Raw genomic sequence first — 25,811 nt, forward strand, 5'->3', positions numbered from 1 at the left:
TGCCCCGGCCCCGTCTGTGCTGCCATCTGTACTCACGTGGACCCTCTCTTAGTGGAAGTCTCCTCCCTTTCTTTTCCCAAAATAAAAATGAGATCATGTCACTGCCCTGCTTTAAGCTTCACTGGGTTTCTCTCGTGTCTCAAATCAAATTAAACTTCCTTTAGCATGGTTCTTCTGATTGTGTCCTGCCCTTGTTGTCTCCTGATGCCTCTGGCTGGATTTGGATCTGTAGTGCCCAGTGCAGTGAATAACTAGGAGGGGTGCATGTTTGGTGCAGTGGGTCAGACACACTTGGACTCTTGCACACCACTTCTGGTGGCAGCTTCCTGCTGATGTGCACTGTGGGAGGCGGCGGGTGGCGGCTCCGGTGCCTGAGTCCCTGTTGCTCTCTTCAGGGACCGGGATTGATTTCCAGGCTTCTGGCTTCCACTTGACCTGGCCCCAGCTGGTGTCGGCATTTGGGGAGTGAACCAGTGAATAAAAAATCTGCCTTTCTTTCTTTTTTTAAAGACTTACTTATTTGAAATGCAAAGTTACAGAGAGGGAGAGGCAGAGAACAAGAGGTAGAGACAGAAAGAGAAAGATCTTCCATCTACTGGTTCACTCCCAAAAAAGGCTGCAAGTCACGGTAGGGCCAGTCCAAAGCCAGGAGCCAGGAGCTTCATCCAGGTCTCCCACATGGGTGCAGGGACCGAAGTACCTGAGCCATTCTTTGCTGCTTTTCCAGGCACATTAGCAGGGAGCCGGATGGGAAGTGGAGCAGCCAGGACTCGGATTGGCACCCATATGGGATGCCGGCACTGCAGGCGACAGCTTAACCCACTATGCCACAGTACCGGTCCCATCTCTCTTTCTCTTTACCTTTCAAATAAATACTTATTATACAACAACAACAACAAAAATAAGAATAAAAAAGAAGAAGAAGAGTGAATCTCTCTAGCCCTGTCTCAGATATTTCCTCTGAAAAGTCCTCCTTCCTTCCTGCCCTAGTCAGAAGTAAACCCTTCTTGATTTTTGTCCTGCTTCTTATCTCTGTACCCCCAACACATACCTTTTAGAAAAAAGATATATTTATTTATTTGAAAGAATTACAGACAAGCATGGGCGATGGGTGGGGAGCGTCTTCCATCTGCTGGTTCACTCCCCAAATGGCCACAATGGCGAGAGCTGCACCAATTCGAAGCCAGGAGCCAGGAGATCCCTGATTCCTATGCAGGTGCAGGGGGCCCAAGAACTTGGGGCATCTTCTGCTTTCCCAGGCCATAGCAGAGAGCTGGATCAGAATTGGAGCAGCCGGGACTTGAACCGGTGCCCATATGGGATGCTGGCACTACAGGTGGCAGCTTCACCCACTATGCCACAGCACTGACCCCCAGAGATGTTTTTTAACTTTTTCTTTGTTGTTATTGTTTCAAACTCCATTATACTTTTTCTTCCCTCCCTCCCTCCCACCCACCCACATTTAAAAAATGAACTTAAATGTATGGGTTGGCCGTCCTTTCCTGCCTGCCCCACCTGGCCAGATCCAGCTCAAGAGTCCAGGTTATAACTTTGGTAGGTATCCTTCCAGGAACCTTCTGTCTTAAGAAACAAATAAATGTGATTGTGAAGGGGCCGTGATCTGCACAGTCCTGTGCGTTGCTGCCTCCTGTGGAGTGTGGGACAGGTGTGCGCAGTGTCCATGGTGTGCCCAGTTCAGTCTCAGCAGGAGTTGGCGTTCTTAGGTAGCTTCACGTCTGATTTGGCCAAGCTGCAGTCAGCTGGTGGGGGAGGAAGATACACGCTAGTCACTGTCTAGCTCAAGACCACAATCAAAGCAAATGAGCAACACTTCTAAGATTCAAATTAGCTTTTCAGAAAAGTTCTCAGGAGAATTAAGTATTCAAAGTTAATTATTAGCCTTTAAAGTCATATAAATAATCAAAATAAAATGGAATAGAAAATTGGTTACGGTAGGAAACAAGTCCTTAATTGCATTTTTGTGTGACTTTCTAATGCACTAAGTACATTTTACTTTGGTAAACCCATATGTTTGGAGTGTTAGTGTTTGTATTTCTAATGCATTATCCTGAATTAATGATGTAGTAATAGAATGTTACATATTTCCTTCCACTTAACATTTGTTTTATATTAATAAAACTAAACACCATTTTTAGTGCCCTGGAACTTCTTGTATGTCTGTTCTTGTTTTATTTTTATTTTTTTAATTTATTTGAGTGGTAGAGAGAAGGGGGGAGGAGACAGACAGACAGACAAATAGGGGCTGTGCTGTGGCATCGTGGGTAAAGCCACTGCCTCCAGTGCCTGCATCCCATAAGGTCACTGGTTCGTCTGCCAGCTGCTCAGTTTCTGATCCAGCTCCCTGTTAATGGCCTGGAAAAAGCAGCAGAAGATGGCCCAAGTGTTTGGGCCCCTGCCACCCATGTGGGAGACCTAGAAGAAGCTCCTGGCATTTGGCTTCAACCTTGGTCCCAGCACTGGCTATTGTAGCTATCTGGGGTGAACCAGTAGGTGGAAGATCTCTCTCTCTGCTCCTGCCTCTGCCTCTCTCGCTGTACCTCTGACTTTCAACATAAATAAATCTTTCAAAAACAAAAAAGACAGACTGAGAGGCAGAACTCCCATCCGTGGGTTTGCTTCCCAGAATGCCACACCACAAGGGCTAGATTGAGTTGGGCCAAAGCTGAGGGCTGGGAAGTTAGTCTGAGTTTCTCATTGTGGGTGGCAGGAACTCAATCACTTGAGCCGTCACCGACGCCTCCCAGAGTCTGGAGGAAGGAGCCGGAGTTGGATATTGAACCCACATACTCTGATGTGGGAAGTGGGTGGCTTAACTGGTGTCTGGATTGCTGGGCTGAACACCCACCCCTTGTTGATTCTTACTGATCTGATATCTGCTTGGGCTTGCTTGTTCTGGTTTACGTAATGGTCATATTTAGGAATATTATGAGGCCTAGGGTACAGATGCCTTCTCCCAGAGTTTTGTTTGCTTCTGCTAGGTTCCTTGTGGCACTACCAGTCTGGGACCGTCTCGACTCAGGGTCCCTGCCTAAGATGCGTTAGTTCCTCCAGGTGATGCTGAGCAGGACTGCGGGTCCCCCCTTCCTCTGAGGCCGGCATTGCCCAGCGGATCTTCTGGTGTGGCCTCTGCAGTGCACAGCCGTGTTAGACTGCTGGGTTATTTCTCTGGCTTCCTGCTTTCTCTCTGTTTTTGTATAGTTACTGATTGCCAAGTGCTGGTCTATGCTGCTTTTATGAGTGAGGTTTTATGTTTTCATTTAGCTTTTAAAATTGCCCTCGGTGGGAGGGGTGGCCTGGAACTCCTATTTCCACCATTCCCAGAAGCAGAATTCGTATTCCTGCTTTTCTCAAAGGCTCGGGTGTGCAGCTAAGCTGATAATGAAGGGTGGCTGTCAGGAAACCACCCAGTTTAAGGTTCTGAAGGTGAATTGTACTCTGTTGACAAAATGTTGCCTCATTAGCACCTCAGTAATAAAAACCCCTTATGGCTTGTTGTATGATTTATAATTTGTAATAGTGTAAATATCCAGAATAGCTCTTTAGGATGTAGTTTTATAAGTAAAATACTGCCTTTCTTTCACGCTCTGTACAGCTTTGAACATGATACTTGTGGGTGTTATTAGTGTGTCTCATTCCCCAGCATACTCCCTCCCCCTCCCCCTCCTCCCTTCTCGTCTAATCAACCCCACTCCTGTGAATTTCACCTCCTTAATATCTCTTGGGACCCTGAGTGCTCTGCTTCCCTGTGTCCTCTACTCAGGGTCAGAGCTTCAGGGTTGCTCTCTGAGGTTTCCTGCCTCTGTTCGTAGGCCTGTTCATACCACGCGCCGTGGTTCTCACTGCTTCCTGGAGAAGTCTGGGGACAGGTGGCCTGCACTGCTCACGTGACCAGTGCCTGCTCCTCCTGTCGTCTGTCTGCTGCTCTCGGGGCGTCCTCTCTCCCCTGACACAGGTGTCCTCCCAGGTGCTCCTTTTGTGCCTAGATCATAGCCTGGTTATTTGCTTCTCACACTGTTAAAAAAAAAAAAAAAAGCCTTTGAACACTACAGTGCAAATTCTGTAGGCAAAGGCTCCAAGGTCTCTTGGTAACAGTTACAGCGCTCATGCTGCCACCTTTTACAGTCAGTTCCTCACTGAGTGCATGGATGGACGACACACGTGTAAGGTGGAGCCGGTAAGTCCAAGAAGGATGCCCAGGTCCTAGGGCAGAGCTTGTGCTCCTGTTTCTGGAAGAAGGTTATCTTGCTAGTCGGCTGTGTCACATGACCAGTGTGTGTTATTTACGAATTTAATTTATTCATATTGTATCCTCTGTCTGTAAAGGAAGTCTTGCAGTAAAACAAACTTAAAACTCAGACATCCCTACTACCAGTTTGCATTTCAGCCTTTTTCCCCGAATAACCTCGTGTGTGCATTCCAGTGGCATGTCTGCTGGAAGCAGTGTGCAGGCATCCGTGGTAGTAGCTGCGGGTCACACAGAGCGGACACTGACTGCATCGTCCAGTTCCTGTCTAAAGGTGTAGGACCCCCGTGACACCCACGTCTGGTCCTTGGTCCCTGCTGATGTTGTGTTTCCAGGACCTCAAGGCCTATGTGTTTTGGTGTCAGGAGTGCAGTGACTCGGGGGCCTTCTGTGCATGCGCCTGGCTGTGTTGTGTAGATGGACGGTGGCACACTGCAGGGCGTCTGGGTATAAGGCCTTCATCCCCGCCCACTTGACCTTGCTGCTTCCTGTTTGTGGCCTGCCTCCTCACCAGCTCTCCCGGTGCTTGCACAAAGATAATGATTATCAGGTGGTCTGACATGTTTTTCTCTTATATTTATTTGCAGGGTCTTAGCACTACTGCTAATTAACAATTCTAAAGTTTGCAGACCTTTGTTTTTAAAATTTAAGAGTTTAAATTAAAAGATCCTTACCATTTGCATTCTGATCTGCATATGGGAGATAAAAATGGATTATAGCTACCGCATTGATAAGAAATTTGTGGTACCCAGTGCAAAGTGTCCTTTTATTTTCTTCATGTCCAATTAGTCATCTGTAACAGCTTATAACATGCTTAACATGCTTGCTTTATTTTTTTTTAATTTATTTATTTATTTGAAGGGCAGAGTTACAGAGAGAGAGAAGGAGAGACAGAGAGAGCTCTTTTATCCACTGATTCATTCCCTAAATGGCCGCGATGGCTGGAGCTGGGAGCTTTTTCCAGGTCTCCCAAGTGGGTGCAGAGGCCCAAGGACTTGGGCCATTTTCTGCTGCTTTCCCAGGCCATAAGCAAAGAGCTAGATTGGAAGTGGAGCAGCTAGGACAAAAACCGTCGCCCACATGGGATGCCAGTGCTGCACGTGCAGGCTTAACCTACTACGCCACGGCACCAGCCCCGTAACATGCTTTCTTAGGACAACCTAGTAACCATTCTCTACATAGTACTTGGTGGGACGGGTGCTGTGGTGTAGCGGGTAAAGCTGCCAAGTGCAGTGCTGGCACCCCATGTGGGTGCTGGTTTGAGTCCTGGCTGCTCCACTTCCAGCCCAGCTCTCTGCTATGGCCTGGGATGGCAGTAGAAGATGGCCCAAGTCCTTGGGTCCCTGCACCCACTCAGGAGACCTGGAAAAAGCTCCTGGCTCCTGGCTCCTGGCTCCTGGCTCCTGGCTTCAGATCAGCACAGCTCTGGCCTTTGGGGACAGTTGGGGAGTGAACCAACAGATGGAAGACCTTTCTCTCTCTCTCTCTCTCCCTCTCTCTCTGCCTCTGCCTCTCCTTCTCTCTGTGTAACTCCAACTTTCAAATAAATAAATCTTAACACACACACACACACACACACACACATAGTACTTGAAATCGTCACCGCCTGTTAGATTTGGAGCTTGAGATCCTGGGACAAGCTCTCCTTGTGCCATCCTTCCTTGTTTCCTGTGCACAGAATGCCTGCCTGCATGTATGTATCTACACCTGCCTCTTTCCAGGCTTCTCTTCTGGGCGGGCAGTTTCTGCTTCCTCCATGCCGCACTTCGTGGTAGCTAGTAAACCCATTTTGTACCAGCGATGAGAGTTAAGCCGTGATGACTTGTGCCAAGTGCTTCACATGGATTATTTTCTTGAAATCTTAAGGTAACACTAAGAGATAGGGCTCCTTGCTGTTATTTTATGTGTGGAGAAACAAGGGCAAGGGTCAGTAGCTGGGAAGTGGCAAAGCCTGGACTTGCACCAAGGCTGTCTGCCTTACGGGCCCCAGTTCTTAACTCTGAGCTATTACCTCCCTATAGAAGGCTGGGTTAAGATCAAGGTCGGGTTAAGATCAAGGCTGGGTTAAGATCAAGGTCGGGTTAAGATCAAGTGTAGTGGAATATGCTTTTTCTTTTGGTAACGCGAGGCTTGTCTAGAGCTGCTTTCCTTGTGTTTTCCCAGATGCCACACTGACTCAGCACGACATTTTCAGCCTCTAGGGAACGAGTAGTCTTATATCTTTGAAATGACGTCTTCTAGGATGACTTCATGAATGTGACTTAATTTTTTGCCTTTTCTCTGTCTCAGGAGGAAACCTTTAGTTTCTGAGGTAGTTGCTGTCTGTGTAGGCTGCCTTGTATGTTGACAGATGGCATCACTTTGTCCTCAAACCATCTGTGGCATCAACTTAATGTATTCCAGTTGGTGTCATCTTTCATTTATGCAGGAGTGAGTTATTAAAGTGAAAACTTTGTATTTTTATAGCATTTTGGGCAAATGTTAAAGTAAAACATTGACTTATTCTATCACAACATCCACTGTAAAGAGAATTTAATTTTTCTTCACTTCGTCTTGATGTGCGTGATACGTGATCTGTAGAACCGGACTGACTGCCATGAAGGACAGTGAAGGCATGAGCACAGTGGAAGCGTCCGTGTACTGAGATTCCTGTTTTGGAAAGAGAACAGAGGGGAGGGTGGCACAGGGATTAGATCTGACCCCCAGTGAGCCAGGCAGGCCCCTTCGGAGGAGTAGCTGGGAGTTTGCCAAGCCCAGTGGAGTGGGTGGGCAGTAGCGCGAGGAAGAGTCTTCCCAGAGCCCTCAGTGCATGGAAGAGCCCTGAGGTCCCCAAACTTGGAGTGACTGAGATTTGGAAGAAGCTAGGTCCCATGGGCTGGGAGGAAGACAGTAGCCAGAGATCCCCAGTGAGACCTGGAATGTAAACAGAGACCAGGTCCCCTTGCAGGTCACTTAGGGGTTCTGGATTTGAACCTAAGAGTAACGCAAGTCATTGATGAGCTAAAACAGGGGTCAGCATGAACAGATTGGGGTGTTTGGCAGATTGCTTTAAGCCACGGCATGGGGAAGGGCATGGAGAAGGAAGTAGTTAGTCGTGCAGGGAGTTGGGGGACTATGTCACTGTGGGAAGTGATTTTGACTGGGGCCAGGTGGCACAGCAGACGGGGAGGTAAGTTGATGGGTTCCAGAACCTCTCCCCTGTCTCCCCAAAAAGGAGGAGCCATTCTGTGTCCGTGAGGCTCTGTCTTGCTCAGCTGTGTTATGCTAGACCAAATGCTTGTTCTACAAAGGAGGGAATGAGCCAGAGAGAATGGAACACTGATGAGACCAGAAGTTAGTGTAGTGGCTCCTTGCTGTGGAAAGGTGTGGCCTCACAGGGTCCCTAGAAGAGTGGTGAAAGGAAAAGCACACCACTGATTGTCAGGTGCTCATTCCGACTGCCCCCCAGGCAGGATCCTGATGTAGGGTTTGCCCTTCACAGCAGTGTGTGTGCTCTCAACAGAGCTTTGAGAGACAAACATTTAATCAGTGCTTAATGTCACCCTTTCACCCAAAACATCCGTCCATTCTTGAACCCACTTGCTAATTTACTCATTATTTTTTAAAAATTACTGGGAGAAGGGGCTGGCTGTTACCTACCAGATATGTTTACTTATCTCAGTATTTGTTATCAAATAGGCCGTTAGCCCTAGTGCGGAACAAATCACATTTAGGGTACATTAGGTCAGTCAGGTTTGCTTTTTAAGTTGACAAGGTCTGTTTGTCGGGGTGTAGCCACGGAAACAGTCCTGCAGCCCTGATGTCCTGGTGTCACATCTTCTGCACTTGGCTGTTACAACTCTCAGTGTTTGCTCAGGCTCACTGTGCCTGATGGCATTTCTGTCAAATACTTCCAAGCAGTTCAGCTCTCATTACCAGCAATCCTTCTTATGGGTCACTGTAGACCTCTTGTATTGACCAAGTTAGTGCAAGCTGCTGTAGCAAATGAGTTGTTAATCGGAGTAGTTTAAATGTATTGGAGGTTTTTTCTTTCCGGTGTAGGTATTGGTGGCAGACATGGGGATGTGAAGGGTTTTCTGCTCCACTCAGGGACCCAGGCTGGAGCTCAGGTAACATGTGGCTCATAAGCTGAACGTCTGGTTTGCTGAGGGGAAGAGTAAATGAGCGGAATCACACAGGAGGTTGTGATGGGCCCGTGTGAAGTGGCTTCCCTGTCTCTAAGCCATATTTCATTGACTAGGACTCAGGAAGAGGACCTTCCTAACTGCAGGTGAAACTGGGAGTCACAGGCCGCCGGGCGGCCAGTCTCCGCCAACACCCAGCTAAGACTTTCCTTCTGGGACCTGCTGTTCGACTCAGACAGTAAGAGGCAGGAAAGACCAGGGACAGGAAGCTGTCTCCTTGTGCTTTTCTCAGTGGCTGTGTCACAGTCCCTGGTATCTGAGTGGGCAGTGTGTACATTCTGAATAATTACTGATAACAACTTTCATAATTACTGATAATTGCTACCGTTCTCCTCTCACAGGGACATAAATGCCCGACTGGATGCTGTATCTGAAGTTCTCCATTCAGAATCTAGTGTGTTTGGTCAGATAGAAAATCATCTAAATAAACTGCCTGACATCGAGAGAGGACTCTGTAGCATTTATCACAAAAAAGTAAGTGCGATATAAACGAAATCTGTTGAAGCTCATCATGTCCCTCAGCTTGAGGACACCAGATATTAAGGGAAAATCATCTGAGAGCTCTGTCGTTGCGTTTGTGAGATCTCGCGAGTAGCAGGAAAGGAGAGCAAAAACTTCAGAAATTTTGATTGCACACATTAGGGTTATTCCTCTTTTTCTGTTGTAAAATGTAAAGTTTTCCAGCTTTTGTCAGATGCACCAACATATGAAGGGTCTTCAAAGAGCTTTTGGAAAGTGTGCATTATTTTTGAATTTTATTTTTCTGTGACCTTTGTGAATTTCCCTTGTATGTCGAGGTCTTTCGATTGTAATACAGGATGTTCTGTTTCATCCCCAAAGGCCAGACTGGCATCAGAATGGGAAGTTCATTTACATTTACTATTCTAGGAAAGAGGTGTCTAACTTCTTTTGACCAAAAGCAGCTTCTTATTTGACTTAACCAAAGGAAAAATCTGCTAGTATGACATGTGTGAGTACAAGGCATTATTTTGACTTCATCATTTAAGCTTAATAGTTTGACTCATAACATTAACCAGGGAGTTTTTCACACCAAAAGGAATAATTTATCAATTACTGCTGCTGTTGTCTTCTCTCTTAGTTACTCTTGCGGTTTTATGCCTTAAAAAAAAAAAAAAAATCTGACTGTAGTTTCACTAAGGAGAGAATCCGATACATATGTGTGTTCAACCCACCCTGTTTACCAGAGCTACAGTATAAAAATTATTCATATTCATGTTAAAAAATTTCAGTGGGGCCAGCACTGCAGCTCACTAGGCTAATCCTCTGCCTGCAGCGCTAGCACCCCGGGTTCTAGTCCCGGTCAGGGCGCCGGATTCTGTCCCGGTTGTCCCTCTTCCAGGCCAGCTCTCTGCTGTGGCCAGGGAGTGCAGTGGAGGATGGCCCAAGTGCTTGGGCCCTGCACCCCATGGGAGACCAGGGGAAGCACCTGGCTCCTGGCTTTGGATCAGCGCGGTGCGCCGGCCGTAGCGGCCATTGGGAGTGAACCAACGGAAAAGGAAGACCTTTCTCTCTGTCTCTCTCTCTCTCACTGTCCACTCTGCCTGTTAAAAAAAGAAAAGAAAAGAAAACTTCAGTGGTACACAAGGTCATGAAATAATGAGGAACAAAAGTGTCTTCGTGCTACCATCCCCACCCGCATACCTACTACCCACAGATAACCAGGGTAAGATGCAAGTGTGTCCACCCAGACATGTTTTATTTCTATTTTATTTATTTAGAAATAATACTTTCCATTTAAAGAATCACAGGGCCAGCGTGGTGACATAGCGGGTAAAGCCGCCATCTGCAGTGCTGGCATCCCATGTGGGCACCAGTACCAGTCCGGGCTGCTCCACTTCCGATCCAGCTCTCTGCTGTGGCCTGGGAAAGCAGCAGAAGATGGCCCAAGTTCCTGGGGGCCCCTGCACCCACTTGGGGGTCCTGGAAGAAGCCTCTGGCTTCTGGCTTCGGATTGGCACAGCTCTGGCCATTGCAGCCCATTGGGGAATGAACTGGCAAATGGAAGACCTCTCTCTCTTTCTGCCTCTCCTTTCTCTGTGTAACTATGACTTTCAAATAAATAAATCTTTAAAAAAAAAGAATCACAAAGATTCTTTACTGTGTAAATATGTTTAAGTATATTTGGTATATGTTGTAAACATACTTCACACAGAAACTTCAAAAAGTCAGGGAAATTTTAATTAAAAGATAAATTTATATTGGTGCAGAATTAAAACTTCTTTGTTTATTTGGAAGGCAGACAGACAGCGACAGATGGATAGAGATGGAGAAGGAAAAACAGAGAGATCTCCCATAGGCTGGTTCAGTCTGGGAGACTGATAGCTGAGGCAGGTCTGGGGAAGCTAAAAGCCAGGAATTCGTTGTAGGTCTGTGACACTGGTGTCAGGGACACAAACACTTGAGCTGTCGCCTCCTTCTGCCCGGGTATTCCCTTGCAGAAAACTGGAATTGGGAGCAGAGCTGGACTCAAACTCAGCATACTGATATGTGATGCAGGCATCCCAGTGACCTCTCAGACCATTGCCAGTTGTGTGTCCTGCTGCAAAAAATGTTGAAATCCGTGTGTAATGAGGGGTCTTCAAAAAGATCATGGGAAATGTATATTGTAAAGACACTATGCTTGATTTCAAAATTTTTTTGCATCAAAATATTTTTTTAAAGATTTTTTATTTATTTTATTTGAGATGTCTCCCTTCCATTGGTTCACTCCCCAAATAGCTGCAACAGTTGGAGCTGTTCCCATCAGGAGCCAGGAGCTTCCTCCAGGTCTCCCATGAGGGTGCAGGGGACTTGGACCATCTTCTACTGCTTTCCCAGGCCATGGCAGAGAGCTGGATCGGAAGTGGAGCAACCAGGACTAGAACCGGTGCCCATATGGGATGCCGGCACCACGCAGAGGATTAGCTACTGTGCCACGGCGCCGGTCCCCACCAAAATAGACTTTTAAAAAATTTATTTATTTATTTGAGAGGCAGAGTTACAGAGAGGGAGAGACAGAGAGAGAGAGGTCTTCCATCCTCTAGTTCACTCCCCAAATGGTCGCAGTGGCCAGAGCTGGGCTGATCCGAAGCCAGGGGCCAGGAGTTTCTTCTGGGCTTCCTACATGAGTGCATGGGCCCAAGCACCCAGACCATCAGATGGGAGCTGGATCAGAAGGGGAGCAGTTGGGACTTAAACTGGTGTCCATATGGAATGCCAGCATTGCAGGCAGAGGTTTAACCCACTGTGCCACAGCGCCAGACCCCCAAAATAGACTTTTTTTTTAAAGATTTATTTATTTATTTTAAAGTCAGAGTTACACAGAGAAAGAAGGAGAGGCAGAGAGAGAGAGAGAGAGAGAGAGGGAGGTCTTTCATCTGCTGATTCACTCCTCAATTGGCTGTAGAAGCGGGAGCAGTGTCAATGCAAAGCCAGGGGCCAGGAACTTCTTCCAGGTCTCCCAAGTGGGTGCAGGGGCCCAAGGACCTGGGCCAATTTCTACTGCTTTCCCAGGCCACAGCAGAGAGCTGGATTATAAGTGGAGCAACTGGGACTTGAACCAGCGCCCATATGAGGTGCCAGTACTGTAGGCGGTGGCTTTACCCGCTATACCACAGCGCCGGCCCCCAAAATAGACTTTTATCTTAATTGTCCATGAGATTTTTGAAGTTCCTTTATATATATTTCATGTTTGATATTATTGAGTTCTGTATGTACACAGATGTCATAGTTTTTTAGCTATTTTGTATTTCCTAATGAGATCCCAATAATGAATTTTTTTTTAATTTGACAGAGTTATAGACAGAAAGAGAGACAGAGAGAAAGGTCTTCCTTCTGTTGGTTCACCCCCCAAATGGCCACTAGGGCCCGTCGCTGCGCCAATCCGAAGCTAGGAGCTAGGTGCTTCCTCCTGGTCTCCCATGTGGGTGCAGGGGCCCAAACACTTGGGCCATCCTCCACATCCTCCCAGGCCACAGCAGAGAGCTTGACTGGAAGAGGAGCAACCGAGACTAGAACCCCGCACCCATATGGAATGCCAGCACTGCAGGCAGAGGATTAACCAAGTGAGCCACGGCACCGCCCCACCCCCATGATGAATTTTTATTTATCTTTTTAATATTAGAAACAATGCTACTATAAATATTAATGTGTACAATATTTTTCCCTACTTTAAAGCTATTTTTAGCTAAATTTTTGAGGTAGCATTGCTTAGTTTAAGGATATATGGAATTTTTTTATGAATATATGCCAAGTTATTCTTCCTAGCTACTACTGATAAGTATCTTTTTTTATGCCTTGTATGACCTGATTATTATTAAACTTTTTGATCATTAATATCCTCATCAGTGAAAAAGGCTGTCTTGTGGTCTTAATTTGCTTACCTTTAATTCTGTACAAAATTAATTATTCCTTATTGAACATTCTGTGAGTTGCTTATTTGACCATTATTCTTTGGATTAGTAAACTTTTTCAAGTTGATTTGTAAGAACCCATTTTTTTTTAAATGTTGTATTTATTTATTTGAAAGACAGAGTTACAGAGAGAGGGAGAGACAGAGAGAGAGAGGGATTTTCCATCTCCTGGTTCACTCCTCGGATAGCTGCAACTGCCAGTGCTGGGCTAGGCTGAAGCCAGGAGCCAGGGACTCCATCTGCATCTCCCACATGGGTGCAGGGGCCCCAGCACCTGGGCCGTCCTCTATTGCCCTCCCAGGCGCATTAGCAGGGAGCTGGATTGGAAGTGGAGCAGCCAGGACTCAAATCTGCACCCAATGTGGGCTGCTGGTGTTGTAGATGGTGACTTAACCTACTGTGCCACAATGCTGGCCCTGTAAGAGCCCATTCTATTTGGGGAAAATTTGCTCTTTATTTCTTGCATGTCTTGCAGGTATTTCTTGAATCATCCTTCACATTTTTGACAAAAATTACTATATTTTCATATATGCTCAACAATGTTTTTTAAAGGAAAATTTATGAACAAGCATTGGCTTTATTATCTCTGGCTTAAGTCATTTTCTTTATAGTTTTCAAATATTATACAGTGTTTAACCTCAGAACGTATCAGTAATTTTTCATTTCAACTAATAACTAGTTCATAAATTTTCCCTTACTCTGATTCTGACTTTGAAACGATCACTAAACTTCATTTCCCTTTACCTTATGCTGGTTAGTTAAAAATGGTTCTATTTTCAGTGTTCTACCCAAGAGTTCTTCTTGATTGTCAAAACTCTGTGTCACCTGAAGTCAGAATTTCAAGCGTTAGTACCTGCTGTGAATTCCCAAGTTCACTCAGACCTGCTGCGGACGTGCGCTTTGGACATTCCAGAGCTGCTCAGGCCAGCGGAGCGTTACTTGCAGGTCCTTAATGAACAAGCCGCCAAGTAAGTGCCAGGCACTCAGCCCTCCCTCTCCAGCGGTGAGTCCCGCCCAGTGCTCTTGCCCGTTAGCCTGGGGGGGCTTCATCTTCGCCAGAGTGGCAGTGGAAGTTGCACGAGTACTTACACAATTAGAAACGTGGTTGAAGTCTGAAAGCTCTGAAAGCTTTCTATCAAAGGCACTTCCCCACCTCGGAGTGCTGTGGTGCTTCCCCAGGTGGTAGATGGTCAGAAGAGGTAGCTCAGGGGTGGTCTGCCTGAGGTCTGGAGCCTGCAGTTGCAGAGTTGTCCTTTATAAAGGATGCATTTCACAGTGCATCCCACAGAGTGCTCTGTCTAAAAGACAGACGATCTGGTACTTATATTTGTCTTTATTTTCTGAACAAGCACATGACACATATTTAATTTTATCTCTTGCTTTCATTGTGGGAATAATGAAGTTGCAAGATGAAAGTGACATTGGAGTAATTTGTCGACCCTGGGGAGTTCAGACATGAACCCATAAATGTCTAGTGGCAGAGCTGGCATCAGAACCACATTTTCTTGATCTTTCATCATGCCATGAAAAATAATTGATAACTGGCCTAAGGAATATACTTCAATATATATATTTTCATATTTTAGAATTGGGGACAAAACTGAATTATTCAAAGACCTTTCTGACTTCCCCTTAATAAAAAAGAGGAAGAATGAAATTCAAGAAGTCACAGAAAAGATCCAAGTACATTTACAAGAAATCCGAAAAATATTAAAAAATCCTTCCGCACAGTATGTGACAGTATCGGGACAGGAGGTAATGTCAAACTTACTTTCATTTTCTAGTAGTTCTCCTTGAGTAGAAAAGCTGTTTTGAAATTTAAATATATGAAGATTAGTTGTAAATACCTTTGTTTTCTTCAAGTTTTCTGATTTGTTCCTTGGAAATATGTGTAGTAACTTCTTTTGATAGAAAAGGAATTATTTAAATGTTGTTTTATTGGTCTGTTTGTGTGCTGATGGTATCTGTTGAAATTATAGAGGAGCTTGATTACTGTGATTGGTACCTGATAGGATTCATTTGCTCTGAATCCAGGAGGGAGAAGTTGGTCATTGATCCCTGGCTGGATGGAGGATACAAGGCCAGCCTCCTGTGTTGCTGACTCAGGGCTTCCTCCCGCAGTTAGTAGTGTGACTGCTACAGAAACCAAAACGCAAAAAAACCAGAACTGTAGTGAAAGCCTACGCTTAATAAGCCTTGCACAGGACTCTGCTGCTGTGTTTTGTCACGGGTGCTTCTGCCTGAAGTTCAGTATTAACCGCTGATAGAGAACCAGATGAGGACAAGTTTGCTGTTTAATTGTGATAGGACAACCTCCAGTGTCGCCTGAGCAGTCCTGTCTCCCTAAGTTTAGTAACATACGGGCATCCCAGCTGTGGGAATTTGAGAAACTTTACTGTGTTTGATAGGAAATTTGTGCATAATTTCTATAGGATGAACATTTTATTCAAGATTTTAAAAGAACCTTCACTGCCTCTATGACAGTCGTAAGCGTATTTTATGCATCTAGATAACTGTCCCTTAATCTTGAATTAAATGTGGAGTGATATGGGACAATGCTTAGATCTGGGATAGTATTGGCAATTGGTATTATTCCTAAGGGAAAATGAGCAAAATAGTGGGGAAAGCCTCTAGGAAATTTTCCTAAGCACGTAGCAACTCTGGATTTGTTTAGTGTATTTAAAATGTGGAAAATGTTCTCTGTTAAATCCTTTAAATAAAAAAAAATTTGAAAATCCTTAAGAGAAAGAGAGGGAAAGAAAAGGGAGTTTGGAGACAAATGTAGTGACAGAGACTACAGAAAATGGTTTCTGGAGTGAGTGAAGAATTTCAGTGGTGATGCCAGCCCAGTGATCCCCACGGGCTGTGTTTTGACGAGCCAGATCTGATGTTTAACCAGGACAGAACTGGGCCTAGGAGAAGAACAGGAGAGATTTCTAGAACAAATCAAGGCAGACTTCTTGCATGGACACCAAAGAAGCAGTCAAGAACTGCGGAGCAGGGAGAGCTGCTGTGACAGCTCTCTGAGATGTCTCAAATACGTGCTATTTTCCAGTGTTTGTTAGTTTCCTTCTTACCAATAAAATCCTTAAACAAAAGGCCTACGTGCTCGCACTTAGAGGATTTGAAAAAGGGAATAGCTACAGAGAAATTGTGGTGGCCTACAGCCAGTGTAGAAGAGACAGGAATCCCCTGGGTGACAACTCCGAGAGCCCTGGCAAGACCAGGAGGGCGCCACTCAGAGCACGTGCCCAGGAAGAGAGGCGGGCAGTGCGTGGGCTGCCATGATGCCCTCTCCGTTGTCCATCCTCTGTTGCTCTGTAAGTGGGGGAGCCATGGTGTCTCCAGAGTGGACTGACGGTTGGGGTCCACACTGTTACCAGGGTGCTTCTTGTTTTTGCTGGCTCCTCCTCTCCCTCCCTCCACGCCTTGGGCGTGGTGGTCAGTGTGCTCCTGGCGTGTCAGAGGTCAGTGGGACCCTGAGCCCTGCTGTTTGCCTTTGGCCTCCCTTTCTCAGAATTATTCCATAAAAAGACCATTGTGTCTTCACATAAAACATTTTGCAATAGCAGAATTTTCTAGTGTAGGTCGACAGTGATCTTACATTTTCCATCAGTGATTTTTGTTGTTGTTGGATTTTTTTTTCAGTTACTTTTTGTAGCCAAAGGGATTTTTTTTAGGCTCTAACTCTTCACTCTTAACTATTTAACTGGATGTGGCAGATTTAAAGCTGTTGTTTCCTTTTTATACAACAAGACATCATTACTTTCAGAATTTTTGCTAAAGATGAAAATTCTTAAAATTAACCATTAATTTCTATTATAATTAATGTAAAGGCCACACTGTTTCAATGAATGGAAAATAAACTTAAGAACCAGATTGATACTCAAGAATAAATACCTAAAGCTAAGTGCATGTCATAAAACTGATAAACACTGGAAAGTTCCTGTAGCCTTCTCAAAGCTAATAGCCCCGCAGAACTGCTGGATTCCATTCTGTCCAGGGTAAACTTTTAAAAATTTCTTAAAATACAACTTTGAGTGGAACACCGATGAGACCACGTTGAGACAGGGACTGTACAGAACTGGTGCTTCCTGGTGGGCGGCGGTGCCGGAGGAGCTCGCTTGCGCAGCACAGTTGGCTCTGCGAAGCTGTGGCTCACCTGGGTAGACTGGAGAAGAGCTCATGGGGAAGACATGTTCCTCTCTTCATGCTTACGCAAGGCAGTGTTTCTTCCTGAAGATGGTTTCAGAGGAGTTAGGTTCCCTGGATAAAAACTGTTGCTAAAAATCCTCTTCTGAAGAGAGGGAACTAGAGCTCAGACTAATGTAACATCTAATAATTGAGTGTTTAAAAAAATTTGTATACTTATAAATGTAATGTTATCTAGGGTATTAGAGTTTTAAATAAGTAGATACTAACACCACCCATAGTATGCACACTACAATATTATAAATATTAAGGACTGAGGCCGGCACCACGGCTCACTAGGCTAATCCTCCACCTGCAGCGCCAGCACACCGGGTTCTAGTCCCAGTTGGGGCATAGGATTCTGTCCCGGTTGCCCCTCTTCCAGGCCAGCTCTCTGCTGTGGCCCGGGAGTGCAGTGGAGGATGGCCCAAGTGCTTGGGCCCTGCACCCGCGTGGGAGACCAGGAGAAGCACCTGGCTCCTGCCTTTGGATCAGCGCAGTGCACCAGCCGCAGTGCACTGGCTGCAGTGGCCATTGGAGGGTGAACCAATGGCAAAAGGAAGACCTTTCTCTCTGTCTCTCTCTCTCACTGTCCACTCTGCCTGTTAAAAAAAAAAAAAAATTAAGGTCTGAAGTTGCATCCTTTATTACAGACTTATTGCCCAACACAAATTGTACTGTATCCCAGGTATTGAAGTCCTGATTAATACTGTTGGGCTGTGTTGACATATATAAAGCCTCCCAAGAACAATACTGAATTTATTTTGAATGTTCATAGCAATATTTACTAACAGTTGTGTCACAATTTTGAGAAAGCTTTTAAAATGTAATAGCTGTTTATTTAACTGTCTGTCTGTATTTATTTCAGTTTATGATTGAGATAAAGAATTCTTCTCTATCTTGTATACCAGCTGATTGGATTAAGGTTGGAAGGTAGGTTGGAGAAATAACTTATTTCTTAGCACATTTATTATAAGACAGCTGTATACCTGTGTGCTCCAGGACGGACACTAGCTGCGTTCTTGAAGTTAGGATGAATTTTTCTCCTTTTGGTTTTCTTGTTAAACTTTTAATCAAATGAGTTTTTATTTCTTTACTTACTGTTTTTATCATTGATTTGTAGATGTTTTTCGGAAGGGTATCTGGTGCCTCTGTGGTCTTGTTTTGTGATCACCGTTATGATTCAGAGTGTACCCGGGAGAACAGCTCAGAGACCTGCAGCTGAGCGTCCTGATGAGGGCTCTCCCTGGCGCTTCACTCAGGAAGCTCATACTCCACCTTCCGCCTCCCTGAGCTCCGCATCTCCTTGTCTTAGTGCTCTCCTCGGCACCTAGTCACCAGCAGTTCTTTAGATCTGCCCTTGGCGACTTGTGTCATGAAGTAATAAAAATAAATTAATTAGAAGGAAAATTAGCAAGTGGCATTGACGCTTTGCCTTTTCCTCGGTTGGGCGTTCATCCCCAGAGGGGACTCACTGGAGGAAGCAGCATTAGAGGGGCACCCATCCATGCCTTGAGGGGGCCTTTGTGTGGCGTGCTCATTAGTGATGTGGTTACTAGGAAGCCCTCACGAACCTGGATGGAACTGTTACACTGTCTAAGATAGCGGAAGAGGGACTTGGAGCTGGTGGCAGATCTCTGTTAAGGATGAAGGGAAATTTGATACGAGGTGTGAATGATTTTTGATGTCTTACTTTAATTAAAAAGGAAGCCTGTTACCTGTTGCCACAGCAACAGATGATGATGGCACAAGTGTGGTTTCTTTAGCTCTAATACCTCCCTTTTTTCCTGTGCTACCAGAAGCTGTACTTGAGACTTGAATATTTTTTATTTTAGGGGATGTTGTTTTCTCGCTTTGCAGGCATCCTTCGCTTTATCTACTTTAGTCCTATGCTATAACTAGTGAGTGGAAATATGCTTTATGGAGAGAAAGTATCAAAATATCATGTTAGTTTATCTAAAACAAAAGCTGAAACGTCTTCCTCGGTGGGCTTTTCCAGAAAAGAAAGCTGTAGTAAATCTTTTTGTGTAGAAGTATCTGTGACGTAGTTTAAAAGCAACAAGCAAGACTGAGTTTCATGGAAACTGAATGAACAAGCAAGATGGTCTGGGGGGAGGTTATTGTGATCTCTGATCTGTTGTGTGTCCCTTGGGTCTTGAGAGGGTAGGTTAGAACCTGACTGGTCACATTTGGAGGACAAAAGGCTCGTGCCCCATCCAGTGTCTGCTGAATTGAAGGTAACGGTGACAGTGTAATACCAAAGTGAGCGAGCAAGGAAAAGACCAGAGACCACCCTGACCTCGTCTTCTTGAAGACCTGTGATCGTAACGGTTGCATCAGCAGCAGTGGACACCAGTGATGCCACCACACGCAGTTGCTAACGTTGATGGAGTACTGACTGCAGGGCGCTCTGCCAGGCACCGTCTGTTGGTCTTCTCGATAGCACTCAGGAGGTAGAGGCCGCGGCCGTCTGTGTTTTATGCACCAGGAAAGCTGCTATTTAGAGATCAGTTCAGCCTGCTCAGGAGTCACAGGGCTAGCGGTGAGGGGGGAGAGTGAAGCCCTGACCCCAGTTCTGTCTGGGACCCTGGTCTCCCACCAGCTCTGTGGTTTCTTGATGAAGGGATCGCAGATTTCCTCAACCTGGACAAGGGGCACGTGGCACAGGAGTCTTCAGAAGGTGTATGGAACGTGCGTATTGCAGATACGACTTGTAGGTTTCAGCTTTTCTTGTGCCAGAATGAACGTATCTCATTCTTCCACGCGCTTTTTAAAGCACTTTTGTGTTTCATCCCCTCTGGGGCCACGGAGGATCTGCAGTTAGATCCTGAAGATGTCTTTTACTGGATTGCCTCCTGAAATAATGCGTTGCTGTAATTCTTAATGCTTTCTGTTTCTCTTCTTGCTGAAACTCCACAGTCATGCAGCAAAGTGTAAAATGTGCAGAGTGCTGTGCCCTCCGCTGGGGTATCCACCTCGCAGCTTTGTTACACTACCCATGTTGCCATATTTGCTTCTGATCTTCATCTTTTTTTTTTTATAGAGGATTCATTTTCATTTAGTAGAATTTAAAGAGAAAAGCATTTTCCAATGAACTAAAAAATCTGAACTCTGCCTTTGCCAAATGGATATAATTTTTTAAACATCTTAAAAGCTTCCTGAATAAACTCGTTTTGTTTGGAGTCAGTGGAGTTCAGATGTGTAATTAAAGAATGTTCTCTGTTTACAATGGTTTACTTTCAAGGCTCATCAGAGAATAATAAGTACTACTTTACTTTTCTGAAGTGACGCCATTACTGATTTCATGTAACCTTGATTTCCTATTTATGTTTTTTCTTCTCTTCTAGCACAAAAGCTGTGAGCCGCTTTCACTCTCCTTTTATTGTAGAAAATTACAGACGACTGAATCAGCTCCGAGAGCAGCTCGCCCTTGACTGCGGTGCTGAGTGGCTTGGTTTTCTAGAGTGAGTTCACAATGAAAAATAGAATCTGACTTTTGCTGTGAGAAATAGACCGGAAAATCTTTCCATCACAAAAGAAGAGTAGAGGTTATTCGTGTGACCCACTGTGAGATAGCGGAGTACTTGTGTGCTCTGTTTTTATTTTTCATCTGTTGAAATGTAAGCTCATCTTGGCCTTTGGTGAGAGACCTTGTATATTTTATTGTTGCTGTACTAATATTTTGTTGCCAGTGATGTTTAGTCGAGTCACTTTTTGAAATTCCACCTTGAAATTACCTTTCTCATGTGAAGGCCTAACATCTCTTTCAGAGTTGGACAAGTCTGGGTTCTGTTTTATTTTTATTCTGTGTTAATTCTTTCTTTTTTTTTTTAATATCCTGTTGTTAATTCTTTCTTTTTTTTTTTTTAAATATCCTGTGTATTATTTTCCCTCTGATTTTATGCTCTGAAAATTTAAAATTCTGTGGGAAGGTTGACATGACCATCTGTGCAGCCTTCACCGCAGATTAGTAAGTGTTAACTTTACCACATTGTTTTGTGTTGTGTATCTCATATATTTTTTTTTTCCTGAACCATTTGGAAATAAGATTTAGACATCGTAACACTTCACCCTAAATACTTGAGTGTACATCTTCTGAAAATGAGGACAGTCTGTTACATAATATTATCACCATTATCACACCTAAGAAAAATGAATAGTAATTTAAAAAATATATGTGAATTTCCTTAATGTCTCACCGAGCAAATTTTTAAATGAAAACATTTAATCAGCTTCCACACGTTGCAGTTGGTTGTTACGTTTCTTGAAACTGTTGAAATCTAGAACAGTCTGCTACCATTTCTGTTTTTATACATGGGATTCTCTTAAGGAGTCCTCGCATCCCTCTCTTCTGAATTTCTGGATAGTTCTGTGTTCTGAGTGACGGTGCTCCGGGCTGTGCTGGGAAGTGGCTGGCCGCTGGTGCTCTGGAGGGCGGCCGTGTTGCAGAGTTCGCTGGTTTCTGTGCTCTGAGTGCTCCCACCATGGCTGACTGGAGTTGGAAAGAGATGTGCACATTGGAGTTTGTGTTCTTTCCTCTCCCTCCCTCCCTCCCTCCTTACTCCCTTCTTTTCCTTTCTCTCTCCCTCATCCCCTCCCTCCCTCCCAGCCTTCTTTCCTTCCTTCCTTTTCTTCTTTTTGAAGATATATTTATTTATTAGACAGGCAAAGGGCCAGAGAGTGGCTGCCTGGGACGTGACGTACGGGCTGAAGCCAGGAGCCCGGGAATCCATTAATTAATTAATATTAATCCATGAATTAATATTCATTTTTCTTAGGTGTGATAAATGTGTCTCTCAGAGGGACTTGGGCCATCTGCTGCTGCTTTCCGAGATGCATTAGTAGGGCACTAGATCAGAAGCAGTTGGTATTCTGATATGCGATGCTGGCATTGCAGGCCTTGCTTAACCTGCTGCACCACGGTGCTGGTCGCATAGGTTGACTCTTGGGTCCGTTGAACCAGCTGTAAGCTGCTAACTCAGTCTTCCTATCATGAGCCCTGTGAGGTTAAATATTATCATCACCCCCAATCTACAAATGTGTAGCGTGAGATCAGAAATATGAAGCTGGTCGGCCACAGCGGTAAGGGTTGCAGCTCAGGTTGAGCCAGGCTGTCTGGCAGGCAGGTGTGTTCCCTTTGCCTTCCTGCTCGCAGTAAATCCAAGGCGTCAGTGTGTACAGAAACGTGTTAATTTCTCTGTCAGGCAATAAAAATTCCGTGAGGTCCTTCAGGTGCTTTATTCCATAACGTACCCACTTGGCAAGTGAAAAGCAGAGAACAGACAAAATATTATTTGATAGTTTTTAAAAGGTAGTGAGCAGGCACCAGCGTCGTCTTATATAGAGGAGACGTGTCACCCAGACCGTTGAGAGATTCCAGCTGGCTTACCTTCAGTCTGTGGAGACTATCTTGACTCAGTCTGGTTTCCTTTTGTTTTTGTAAAGATTTGTTGTATTTATTTGGAAGGCAGAATGACAGAGAAGAGGGACACACACGCCTGCGCGCGTGCACACACACACACACACACACACTGATCCTCTTGAATCCAGGGACAGGAATTTTGTTCACTTATCTGCTTCACTTTCAGTTTTGGATTCAAGGGCTTTCAGGCCTTTGGTTCTTTCCATTTTCTTGACTTTTTCCTTGGTGCATCACCAAGAATGTGAAAATGGAGCAAAAAAATCACACCTTTTGGATCTCCAGGGCCACGTTCTGGAAGGATCCTGGGTTTTGGTTTAATATGCTTTACGTTCTGTCTGTCAGTGTTCCAGGCTCAAGAAAATTTAGGCTCTCGCAGGCTAAAAATGTTGGTGTTATTCTTGATCCTTTCTTCTTTTTTGTCCCTTTATCTGCTAATTCTTGATTGTCGGTTTTCTCTTTCCTGTGTTGGTCTGATTTGTCTCTTCTTCCTGGCTCCCCTCATAGCATTCTCTCTGTATCAGCCTTGTGAGTAGAACTAGGAGCCCTCTGCTTTTCTCACACCTCCCCTGTGCTGTAGCTGGGCTTGCTAAGAGGGAGCTCACGTTAGATGTGCCATCCCTGACGATCGTGACACTCATGGCGTGTTACTCAGGGGAGAAAATGGTGTAGAACAGTATTAAAGCATGGTGCAATCTTGTATATGGATATTCATATAACATACAGCATATGTACCCTCATTTTTTTAAAGATTAAATATATATGCTTACTATTAAAATAAAAATTTCTTACTGGATGTGTGCATACCTCTGGAGGAATATGTGTATATGTAAGTATGCAATTATGTGCATACAGACACAGATACCCCTCAACTTATGATGAGTTTATGAGGACATAATCAGTTACAAAATCAGTTGTGTCCTGACAAATCCATTTTAAGTTGAAAATATCATAAATCAGAATACATTTAATTTACATAACCTCCCAAGTATCATAGCTTAGCTTAGGCTACCTTAAAAATGTGCTCAGAACCCTCAACATTAGCCTTCAGTTGGACTTTGTGGGAGACTGTCATGTGACATATTGCCAGCTGAAAAAAATGAATTCGAAATACAGTTTGTACTGCACGGGTACTGCTTTCACACCACCGTAGAGTTGGAAAGTTCTAGTTCAAACATTGTAAGTTGGGGACCATTTGTATGTAGCTTCACAGTGTTTACTGATTTTTTTCTGGATGATGAGGTCACTGGTAATTTTATTTTGAAGATACATGATTTCAGAAGTTTTCATAATGTATATACATTCATTTCAAAATAAGAAAGTGACATGAAAGTTTTTATCCCCTAAAAACAACATTGGCTGAAACTGAACTAGAGCACTTGCGGCTAGAGCCCCACTTGAGAGCAGTGCTGATGGCCTTGTACAGTGTTTGTGGAGGTGCCAGATGGCTTGAATCTGATGTCACCGAAAAAATGATTAGCCGCACTGAGCCCGGCATCAGAGGATTGAGTGCTAGCCATGCGCGTTATCCATCTTACTGAGGCACTGGCTACAACTTGTGATCAAAATGGTGAAAGAAATAAAGGCTGTCAACACTGATGATGCAATGAAAGAAATCCTTGTGTCTCTTCTTTTGTGTTCAAGAAGATAGGCTGTGATTATTGAATAATCTGCTCAAATGCAGACTGTCTAAAAATGGAATGATAACATCTCTCAGACAGTATTTCAATTTTTTTTTATTATTTTATTTAAAAGAGAGAGGGTGTGACAGACAGATCTTCCATCCACTGTGCCCACCACAACTGGGGCTGGACCAGGCCAAAGCCAAGAGCCAAGAACTCACTCTTCTTCTCCCACCTGGGTGATAGAGACCCACGTACTTGAGCCATCATCTGCTGCCTCCCAGGGTGCACACTAGCAGGGAGGCCAGACTAGAAGTCGAGCTAGAACTCAGATCCAGGTATTTTAACGAGGGGTACAGGTGTTCCAAGCCGTACTGCTGTACTGAAAACCCATCCCAGTTCAAGTATTCTAGAAATGTATTTGCAAATAAAGGGTATTTTCCATTGTTATTAATCTCAGATATTATGGAGCAGCATTTCGTGGAAAGCTTTTCTAATGATAGTAGTAGATTTAGGATCCACGTATCTATCTGCTTCCTGTGCACCCAGCAGTACCTTTTGACTGGAGATTAAATCATGGTGCCTCGGCTTCATCCTTAAGTTGGTTGAGAGCAGAGTGATAAAGTTTCATGTTGTTATGACATAAACTTGATCTGTCAGGTTGTCACCTAAATTAGCCTTTTTTTTCAGCTTTCTGTTGTTCTAAGTATGGATAATCTCTTGGAAGTCTGGCCAAGTGTAGCAAATGGGCAAAGACCAAGCAGGTCAAACAAGGCTTCTCCAAGAGTTTTGATGACGTTTCTGATAGTTTTTGTTTCATGTTTGTCTCATTTATACAATCAGTGATATAAATAAGAAAGAGTGGTGTTGTCCATGTCAAAATAATTTAGTCCTCCCCAACTTTTTTGTTTTGTTTACTGAAACAGCCCCCCTTGAGGGGCGTGTCACTCATTTCCCTCCTAGAAATTGAGAGCATCAGAGAGAGTCCTGCGGACTCTGCTGCGTGGTAGCGAGTGAGGGTCTTAATGGCCTGGAACCGGATCTGAGAAGAGGTCCCTCATTAGTGTCAGAGTGCTTGAGCACTCAGGTCCAGAGGGGCAGGGCAGAAACATCCTCTGTGACCCCTTCCTGCCAGAAGAGGCAGTGTCCAGGTAGGAAGACAAGATGGGTCAGTCACTATAGCAGGGGCCGTATAAGCCGCAGTCCGAGAGTACAGACAGGTGGCCAGGTCTACAGCTGAAGCCAGACCAAGAATGATAAGGCGTAGTCACACACAGTCACCCTGGAGAGTTAGGTCCATGCCACACATCGCATCATCAGAACCAGGAGGCATTTCTTCAGGTGGGCCCTGAAGAGTAAGGACTGCCCATCGGAGGCCCGGGGCGCATCCCTTTGTGGTTTGGGGCTTTGCATGGAGCCAGACTCTGTTAGTGGGATCGTATAGGTTGTTTTAGGAACTCAAGTTCAATGCAAAATTCATTCATTATGCTCTGTCTACTCAAACAAAGAAATATAAAATCTATACTATAAGTATGTTTCTTCCGTTCACAAATAGTTAACACAGAAGTAGAGCTGGATACTTCCAGTGTTGTTTCTAGGATCTGGGAAATGTCATTTACATAGAAGCCCTCATTGTAATTAAATCAGAATTACAGTTAGAACAAAGATGGTGGTCATGTGGAAATCACTGAGCATTGTAGTGACTTAGTCTGCTACCCT

General features: G+C 44.6%; 1 protein-coding gene across 1 annotated transcript in view; it reads left to right on the forward strand.

The window, feature by feature from the left end:
• The window catches only part of MSH3 (mutS homolog 3), a 175,942-nt gene that overhangs the window by 83,383 nt on the left and 66,748 nt on the right, over positions 1-25,811 (forward strand). The window contains exons 13-17 of the mRNA XM_070056340.1: positions 8,790-8,922; positions 13,641-13,828; positions 14,447-14,615; positions 17,920-17,984; positions 20,399-20,515. Of these exons, the coding sequence (XP_069912441.1) occupies positions 8,790-8,922; positions 13,641-13,828; positions 14,447-14,615; positions 17,920-17,984; positions 20,399-20,515 (672 nt within the window). The remainder of the gene's footprint in view (positions 1-8,789; positions 8,923-13,640; positions 13,829-14,446; positions 14,616-17,919; positions 17,985-20,398; positions 20,516-25,811) is intronic.

The sequence above is a fragment of the Oryctolagus cuniculus genome, chromosome 14, assembly GCF_964237555.1.
Source record: "Oryctolagus cuniculus chromosome 14, mOryCun1.1, whole genome shotgun sequence".
In the NCBI taxonomy this organism is placed as follows: Eukaryota; Metazoa; Chordata; class Mammalia; order Lagomorpha; family Leporidae; genus Oryctolagus; species Oryctolagus cuniculus.